The following is a 9906-nucleotide window of genomic DNA, read 5'->3' as shown; positions in this document are numbered from 1 at the left end:
GGCACCGTGGGTCAAACAATTAATATTGTATTTGCTATGTGCAACTGCCACCTTACTGTTCCTATGCTGTATAATTCCATGTTTTATTCAATTAATTCGACACATTGTGTCAAATATGCAATTTGTTCCTAATGCTCCACCTGATAGTGTAACAAAAATCTGTACCATCTGTCAGTCACAACCAACCTCAGTTAACCTGTGTTAAGACATTCCTTCATCCGAAACAATGTTATTCCCTTTTTTCCTCCCCACAATTTTCCTCCACCCTTATCCCCACCTCTTTCAACTCTGCGCTTTCTTTCTTTCTCCTTTGTTTTCTCTTTCTCTCTCTGTCTTATGCCACCAAGCTGCAATGTCGAGCCACGGGGTGGTGTAGAGAACCGGTACCAAATGCGGTTTTGTCTCGACATTGCTGCTGTAGCGCCATCCAGCGTAGCGCTTCGAGAAGACCATCTTCTCCACAGCTTTGAGAAAAAACAACCTCGTGCGCCTGCGCAGGGACTAAAGGCGCGAAAAGAGCTGAGGCGGGGACAAAAAGGCGCGAAAAGAGCAGAGGCGGGGGCAGCACGGCCGTGGCGAACTGCACGTACACATTTGTGATCTGCGCATGCGTGGGAGCCCCTATATAAGGAGCGCACGTGCCCCTCGGCGGGGGTGGCAGCGGCGCGCGCGAGACCACTCCTTCTGTTCCTGCACCCTCCAGGCTCACACCCCCCCGCTTCGATCCCCGCCGGAACCTGAGGCCACCGAAGACCCTGCGGAAGATCTCCGGACTCGAAGTGGTGGTGACAAACTCCTCCTTCTCCTTCTCTTTCTCTTTCTCTCTCTCTCTCCCCTATTCTTTTCCTCTCCTCCCTTGCCCTCCCTCCTCCCTCCGTCCTCTTCTCCCCTCTAATAAAAGTAAAAGGTTGTACGGCATTTGACCTCGTTTGCGTCTTAATCTCGTCCTTGGGATCGTATCGAAACCTCTCCCGACATTGGATCGGGACACCAACCCACTGCCAGTCTGGTCAAGGGGTTGCGCACACCCATCACAGGCCATAGAGAAACCAAGAGGTTTCCCTCCTTATCAGGGTACAGAGCATCATTTTTAGCATCTAGCCCATCAGTTTTAGTACCCAAATCCTCATTTTTAGGGCCAAAATCCTCATTTCTAGGGTCCCAGCCTGTCTTTTATTGCCCATAGCCTTTTTGTAGGGCCCACAGTTTAATTTTTAGGGTCTAAGCCCTCATTTTTAGGGCAGAAAGGGTCCTGCACTTGAGTCACGACAACCCCATGCAACACTACAGGCTTGGGGAAGAGTGGCTGAGAAGCTCCCAGTGGAAAAGGACCTGGGGGTGTTGGTCAACAGCCGGCTGAATATGAGCTGGCAGTGTGCCCAGGTGGCCAAGAAGGCCAATAGCATCCTGGCTTGTATCAGGAACAACATGGCCAGCAGGACTAGGGAAGTGATCGTCCCCCTGTACTGGGCACTGGCGAGGCCACACCTCGAATCCTGTGTTCAGTGTTGGGCCCCTCACTCCAAGAAGGACATCAAGGTGCTGGAGCGTGGCCAGAGCAGGGCAGCGAGGCTGGGGAGGGGTCTGGAGCACAAGGCTGGTGAGGAGCGGCTGAGGGAGCTGGGGTTGTTTGGTCTGGAGAAGAGGAGGCTGAGGGGAGACCTTATTGCTCTCTACAACTGCCTGAAAGGAGGTTGTAGCGAGGTGGGGGTCGGTCTCTTCTCCTAAGTAGCAAGTGATAGGACCAGAGGAAATGGCCTCAAGTTGCACCAGGGCAGGTTTAGACTGGATATTAGGAAAAATTTATTCTCTGAAAGGGCTGTCAGGCAGTGGAACAGGCTGCCCAGGGAAGTGGTTGAGTCCCCATCCTTGGCAGTACTTAAAGACATGTAGATGTAAGGCTTAGGGACATGGTTTAGTGGTGGACTTGGCAGTGACAGGTTAACGGTTGGACCCGATGATCTTAAGGGTCTTTGCCAACCTAAATTGTTCTATGATTCTATGACTCTATGATTCTATGGTGACAGTTGTTAATTGGGGAGCAGACTGGGGCAGAGAAGGGGTAGATTGGGAAGAAGAAGAATGTGTATGGGGAGAGGAGGGGTATGCAAGGGGCTGGCTGCATGTGGGCGGGGGGCTGACCAGGGCTGGTCTGGCCAAATCTGTGCCTAATCACCATGGTCTGGCCATCTTCTTAAACTCTGCTCCTGGCTGTTTGATGCATGAGTGTGCTCACTGTTGGATATGTGTTTGGGCTGAATTTATGGACGTGCTATGCTGGCCAAATCCAAGATGGGCTGGCTGCAGAAAGAGGACATGAGGATCTGGAGACACCCAGGGTTCCAACTGCCAAGTGGGTAATGGCCCCGAGACTGGGGCAGGGGATCTGAGCAGACCCAGAGGATGCACAGACCACTTGTGACCTTCACAGCAGATCTGCCTGAGAGGGGGAATGGGCTAGAGACGTTTGTGTCACTCATGGTTGTGTGATTGCTGCTGGTGGCGTGGTGACTGTAAAGGTGCTGTTCCCTGTTGGAGCTGGTCTGTGTAGGGTTGGGGTGTCCATCTTTGTTTCTTTGCACCTTCCATTTTGGTGACTCCACCTTGTGCGCTCTCCCACTTTGTGGGGCTCCAGCCACTGCCCGCCCCAAGCACACGCTCTCCCTGTAGAAACCCCAGGCTCTCCAGGAAGCTCCAGACCCCCTCCTGGAGGGTGTCTTCTTCCCTGTCATATGGGGGACAACCCTGAGTATGCACCTCAATGAGCATTCACCACCTCCATGGTCACCACACACCAATGGGTGAGTCCAAATTCCAACCCTTGGTCTCCAACAGCTACCAAAGTGACAATGAGCTTTTCTCTCCCAGTTCCAAGGAGAAAAAGGCCCTTTTTGGGGTGAAATACCTTGGGCCTGTTGTGGGTATTAGCTTTGAAAAAGGGCCCAGCCTTCAGACTGGGAGATCTTATTTTCTAACAGAGATGCTATGAGAGTGTCAGCTCTGTCCCAGAAAGACAAACTTTTATATCAGATCCAACTGAGATGGATCAGGTTTATTCCTCAGTAGCAGTAAGATGAATCCAAACATAATAATCACTAATACCCATACAGATAATGATAACAAAAATGCTAAAACAAAAACCCAAAAGACAGACTTGCAATGGGATACTCTGGGTATCATTTGTGAATAGTAATGGAAAACTTATCACTGTTGAAAAACATTCCTGAAGTCACTTTCCTAACGGCCTCCTTGAGCTCCTGATTCCTCACGCTGTAGATGAGGGGGTTCAAAGCTGAAGGAACCACTGAGTACAGCACTGCCACCACCAGATCCAGGGATGGGGAGGAGATGGAGGGGGGCTTCAGGTAGGCAAACGTGGCAGTGCTGACAAACAGGGAGACCACGGCCAGGTGAGGGAGGCATGTGGAAAAGGCTTTGTGGCGTCCCTGCCGTGAGGGGATCCTCAGCACGGCCCTGAAGATCTGCACATAGGAAAGCACGATGAAAACAAAACACCCAAATGCTAATGGGAAAGTAACAAGTACAATAAATTCCTTGAGGTAGGAGTGTGAGCAGGAGAGCTTGAGGATCTTGGGGATTTCACAGAAGAACTGGTCCACAGCATTGCCTTGGCACAGGGGTAGTGAAAATGTATTGGCAGTTTGCAGGAGAGCATTGACAAAGCCAGTGCCCCAGGCAGCTGCTGCCATGTGGACAGAAGCTCTGCTGCCCAGGAGGGTCCCATAGTGCAGGGGTTTGCAGATGGCAACGTAGCGGTCATAGGCCATGATGGTGAGGAGACAGAATTCTGCTGACATCAAAAAGACAAACAGAAAGAGCTGGGCAGCACATCCTGCATAGGAGATGGCCCTGGTGTTCCAGAGGGAATTGGCCATGGATTTGGGGAGAGTGGTGGAGATGGAGCCAAGGTCGAGGACGGAGAGGTTGAGGAGGAAGAAGTACATGGGGGTGTGGAGGCGGTGGTCACAGGCTATGGCAGTAATGATGAGGCCGTTGCCCAGGAGGGCAGCCAGGTAGATGGCCAGGAAGAGCCAGAAGTGCAAGAGCTGCAGCTCCCGTGTGCCTGTGAATGTCAGGAGGAGGAACTGGGTGATGGAGCTGCTGTTGGACATGTGCTGCCTTGGGGCATGAGGGACTGTCCAAGAGGAAAAAGACAGTGACAAGTTAGGAGGGATTTCTCTGAGCAAAATAAAAGTCGTTTCTCATAGACACCTCCTGCCCGCCCGAATGTCTCTCTCTCCATTCAGGAAGACCTTTGGCAGCTCGCTTTCATAAGTTCTGGTTGGTGCTGGCTGAGGGTGCCCCAGGGAGCAGGAGGCTCTGCTGGGGGCTCTGCAGGACTCAGTCCTGCCCTACAGCAACAGGTAAATAGGAACTCGGGGTGATCTCAGATTACATCCAACCCTGATATCAAAGAGCTTTTCAGCATTGTCACTCCCAGTTCACCTGACTGCAGAGCAGAGCTGTGGGGAGTCTGGGTTGTGCCTTCTGCTCTAGTTGCCCCAGCACAGCTGAGGAGTGGTTTGAATGCAGCAATGCCTGGCATTTCTGCTGCACTGCAAGGGAAACCTTGTGGGTGCTGAGACTGGGCACAGGGACTGTCCCTTAGTGCAGAGTGAGGACAGCCGCTCTGTCCCTCAGCCCTGCTCTCAGCTGCCCTGTGCTGGCAGCTCTTCCACCTGGAGGACTATCGCACTCGGGTGTTCCCCCAAAAGAAAGAGGCCACTGCTGGGAGCAGAGGAATGCAGTTTCCCAGTGCAGACCTCCAAACCCTCACCCCATCTCATGGTACCTGAGGAGGATCTCAGCTCTGTCCTCCCAACCAGGGGCACAGAGGGCTCATGACAGCTGCCCACATGCAGCCACCCAGCAGCATCTCAATGGCCTTAGCACCGAGGTGTCTTCTCCATGGGGCTCCTGCAAAACACAGAGATGCCCTGGGAGAGCTGTGCCCTATGGGAGGGCAGCCTGCAGCCCAGCAGGACCTCCCAAGGACAGAGTCAACTCTCCTGAATTTGTTATGTCCTGAAGGGAGGGTGAGATCCCTGCCAGCCGCACACACTGCAGTCCCCAGAGCCCCACAGGTGAACAGGGTGCGAGCTGGGTGCTTTTCCTCCATGGCCATATGTGCATGACAGCACACGCAGCGTTGGTGTCTGAGCTGCACTTGAATCCTCACCCCCCACTTCTGTCTCTTTTCCTTCCTGCCCATGGCTCTGCTGCCTGGAGCTCTTCTTGGCCATGGCCTCTTTCTCTGTCCCCACGTCTGCTCCCTCTCCATGCTCACAGAGCCCATCCCACCTGCTGCATGCTCAGCCCTGATCTGCAGACACCTCCTGGCAGCAGGGCACTGCCCAGGGGCATCTCTGTGTGTGCAGGGGCTAAGGAGCAGCTCAGACAAGTCCTAGTGAGAACTGGGGTCTCATTGCCTTCTCCAGAGCAGAGAAATAAATTCCCATCTCCCGCTGCCCACCCAGCCAACCAAGAGGAGAAAACTCAAAACACGTACTCGTTCCCTTTCAGGCAATCCCCTACCTTGACATCCATCTTTAAAATGTCCCTCTGCAAATGTCCTCTGGGTGATGTAGAAGTCTGAGCAGCCCTGACCCACACTGCACCCTCAGGACAGCAGAAGGACCCCGCCTTGCTGGGGATCACTCTTTCCACCCACAGCTTTTCCCTGCAGAACCATGGGGAGCTCCATGGTCTGGCTGAATGCTGACTCTGGCAGGCAGCAGGGTCCCTGCCCCAGGACACAGTGCCCTGCTGTGCAGGGACCCTGCTCTGAAGGACAGCCCTGGGCACCCCTGGATGCACACCCAGCATCACATCCCTGCAGCTGAGAGAAGGCACCCATCATGTCCTGTCCTCTGAGAGTGTGGCAGGGTATCCCTCTTTTGGAGCATGTTCCTGAGAGCCATCCTGCCAATTGCTGTCTGCAGCACGATGTGCCATGTCTAGGAGACACCTCCAAGACAGTCATGTGCCAGAGACTTACTGTGTTCAAGGCTGTGAAGATTTCTCCTTCAGTGAGCTCTCAGCATCATTCCACCTCATGCAGCCAGTAACATCCCTCTTACTTCTCCCATCTCCCCTCGGTGCCTGCAGGCAGTGCCCTCAGCCCTGCTGCCCTTTGCAGAGGAGCTGCTCCTGGGCAGAGCTGTCTCTCTGCAGTGCTGCCCACTTGCCAGCTGCTCCCTCCATGCCAGGAGCCCAGCCCAGCTCAGCAGCAGAGGCCCAGCCCAAGGCACCACTTTCTCTGCCCCTCTGGGCTCCCTCCAGGTGTCCCTGGGGCTCCAGGGGAACCTGCTGGGAAACAGGCTGAACTCATCTCTGATGTTCCCTCCCTCAACTTCTCCCCTGCAGTGTAATTATTCCTATTAGAAAAATAATTGGGCATGAGAATTACTTTTTTTGTCCCATCCTTAGACAGGACACATGGAAGGTGACAGGGAAGGATCTAACTTCTGCAAGCTGGGAGGATGTGTTCTGTTGAGTGCATTTAAACATTTCATCCTGGGTCCTTAGACCTGGGGCTAGAAAGACATGCAGCTCTCTTGTCCATGCCATGTCTCCGTTCTGAAGCAAAGCCTTTGCACACACCGGGTCTTGGACACTTGGTACCAGGACTCCTTACAGCAAGTCAGAGCTTGGCCTGGTTCTTCTGAAGCTGCAGTGCTTCAGCCCAGATGTGCAGCAATGCCCTCAGCCAGGGGCACAGACAGGATGAGCAGTAGCCGTTAATGTTGGAGACAGAGCTGTGACATGCCAAGGCATGGTGGCAGAGCTCAGGACAGCTGGTGTTGAAGGAGAGCATCCTCAAGCTCAGCAAGGGTCCAGACAAGAACTCAATCTGTGTGACCACTGTGGAATTTAGTAAGAGCAGGTGTGTTTTTTTAATGACCTGGAGGATATGAGAGAGTACTTTTTCATATACATTTGTAGAAGACATCCCATTGAGGAAAGCAAGGCAGGGCTGCCATGCCAAAGGACAGAGACAGTCTAGAGGGATGGGCCAATTGGAACCTCATAATAGCCACTAAACATTCCACCAAAGCCCTGCTCCTGAAGTGGATGTAGGCCCTGAAATGGCATAGGACAGGGACTGGCTAGACGGGTAGCAGCTCCGCAGGAAAGGGTCTGGTGGTCTTTGGGTTCCATTAGGCAAAAGATGAGCCATCAGCAAGGATGGCCAACAACAGCCTGGCGCTGTGTGAGCAGGAGCACAGCCAGGGCAAGTGATTCTCTCCCTCTGCTCAGAACTTCTGACACTGCATCCAGAATACTTGCTCTGGTTTTAGTTCCCTGCAATGCCAGAGAGACATTGGCAAGCTGGAGGACCTGCAGAAGTTCTGTGGAGGGCCACAGAGATGGTCAAGGCTGGAGCACAGGACCTGTTAGGAGAGGCTGAGGGAGCTGGGCTTGTTCACCCGGGAGAATGGAGGGCTTTGCGGGGAGGAAGGAACAGACTTGCATTGCCTACGGTGAGGTTCCCAAGAAGACGCTGTGGTGCAAGGCAGGAGCACAGGAGGCAATGAGCTGGAACACGAGGGGGTCAGGCTCAATATAGGGAGAAAGTTTTGCAAGGTGAGGACAGCCAGACATGGGAAGCCATTTCCCGGAGAGTGTACGCTGCCTCCATCCCTGGAAGTTTCTCAGACCCATCTGGATAAACCCATGAGTAACCTGGTGTGATCCTGCTTTGAGGAGGATGTTTTCTACAGCTATCTAGCCAGGTCCCTACCAGCCTGAATGACACTCTCATTCCTCACCCTTCACGTCCTCAACACTACGGAAAGCCCTCAGGTTCCCTCTGACTGTGGAAATAATTCACATCAGGTACAAGGCAGCAGCACAGGCACCCCAAACAGTCCCAGTGCCATCCCTGGCCTCATCTTTAATTTACTGCTTCCCTTCTTCCCCCTCTCAAATTCTTCACTGTTCTCATTCTCACACCTTCCAAAAAGGCCAGCCTGCCCTGGCTGGCTGGGGTGGAGTTCATTGTCTTCACAGCAGCCCATAGGGCTCCATGTTTCCCATGTTTTGGATTTGTGACCAAAACTCTTTTAGCTATTGCTGAACAGTGCTTAAACAACAAGAAGGCCTTCTCTGTTTCTCACGCTGCCCTTCCAATGAGTGGGCTGGGGTTGGGCAAGAAGCTGTGAGGGGACGCAGCCAGGACAGCTGACCTCAAATGACCAAAGGGATATTCCATGTCATAGGGTATCACACTCAGCAATATAAGATCAGGGAAAGGAACAGGAAGGGGGGACATTTGTGGTTATGACATTTGCCTTCCCAAGTCACCCTTACGTGTGATGAAGGCCTTTTTTAATTCCAACCCATGAGCTTTTCTCACTTTGACCTTTCCAGTTCTCTTCCCCAGGCTGCTGTTGGGGGAGTGAGCAAGTGACTGGGTGGCTGATTAGTTACTGGCTGGGGTCAACCCACCACACTTGTTAATCCTTTCCACATTGGCCATGCTTGTCTTCTTTTACATCCTCCTGTGGTGTTTCTGAGATGGTTGCTGAGGTACTTTCTACCTTGAGCAGCAAATCCATGAAACAGGTCACCCCTTACCTTACCTGTAGTGTCCTGCAATTGCTCACGGTGTTATAGTGTCAGTGTCGGGCATCTGCACACATACCATGACGTTGGAGCCACTGCCTTGCAGTGTTCCCAAAGAGAAGAAATTCAGCTGAAGCTGAGGGTCTTGACATCAGGCACTCATGAGAGCAGAATTCAATCATTGGCACCCAGGAATGTCACCTTTATTCATTTCTTCTCCTCCCAAGACCTGAGCAAGTGATGGGGAGAAAGGAAGAAAGGAGAGGGTTCCTCACTGCTTTTGCAGTCCACACACAGAGCTGAATTTTGTCCTACTATCAAAGGTTTAGTTCAGGTTAATGTTGCTACCAAGCAGGATTTTTTGAAAGTGTTCAGATACTGTGTGCTTCTCTTTTTAAGGAATAGAGAGTCTAGAAAAGCATCATCCAACATAAACAGCTGTCCTACAGACATCTGTGGAGAAGAGGGGAATTTTACTCATGAAGATTATTAACAAAGGAGTGCAAACCCTCAAATTAACATAAGGAGACTGAGGCATGCACATGCTGTTATGGATGTCACGGATCTGCATGACACAGGATGAGTGAGGCCACCTAAATGAGGCATCTGGCAGGCTGGCTGTTGCTGTCAATGAAGAAAATTAAATGCTATTGGAGAGCAGTGAGGTAAGCCAATGTTCTGAATCAAGAGCTTGCTGGAAAGAGCCAAAAGGCTGGGTCTGGGTGAAAGCAACCCCATGCTCTGGGGGTAAGGTACGGAGTTCAGACAGCTTCCCTGGCGGCTGATTCTCTGGACCTGCACCACGCAGCAGCCAGGTTTCTCAGCAGGGCTTTCCATTTCCACTTCCAGAAATGACCATGTCTCTGCAACATTCATGGACCTCTGCCTACAACTTGAGAAAGCGCATTTTGTTGAGAGGAAGACCTCCCTGAGGCACATCTGTCCTTGAGGTCCAGGGGCTTGTGCAAGGCTCGGGGTGGATATTATTTGGTGCCGATATTTCTATTGCAGAGCACCTTCTGAGCATCGCTGCCTGGACAGATGAGGAATGATCATCAACATTTGAAGAAAATATGAGTACAGTTTCCATCAGCTGAAATGCACTGAACAGTTTTCATCCATAGACAATGCATTCTCGTGATGCCAACATGGACTTTTCCAGCCCATGTACTACACTCGGGAGAAGAAATACTCATCTCCCCTGTTACACCCCTGACCCTGCTCTGCCCAGCGTACTGTGTATTGACTCTCAGCACTCTTTCACATCTTTCCACACGTCCTGCTTGAACTGACCACTTCTAAAGGCATCTTTTCAGC

General features: G+C 52.2%; 1 protein-coding gene across 1 annotated transcript; it reads right to left on the bottom strand.

Moving 5' to 3' along the window:
* Positions 1-3176: 3176 nt before the first annotated feature.
* On the bottom strand, positions 3177-4133 carry LOC309603755 (olfactory receptor 14C36-like; the record flags this gene model as incomplete). The annotated part of the gene is made up of 1 exon (XM_082338672.1): positions 3177-4133. One exon carries the CDS (start codon positions 4131-4133, stop codon positions 3177-3179), a length of 957 nt encoding a protein of 318 aa, XP_082194798.1.
* Positions 4134-9906: the final 5773 nt, after the last annotated feature.

The sequence above is a fragment of the Platalea leucorodia genome (assembly GCF_965183815.1).
Source record: "Platalea leucorodia genome assembly, contig: HAP1_HAP1_SCAFFOLD_193, whole genome shotgun sequence".
In the NCBI taxonomy this organism is placed as follows: Eukaryota; Metazoa; Chordata; class Aves; order Pelecaniformes; family Threskiornithidae; genus Platalea; species Platalea leucorodia.
The sequence above is the reverse complement of the archived record's forward strand: the minus strand, read 5'-3'. Positions and strand labels throughout refer to the sequence as shown.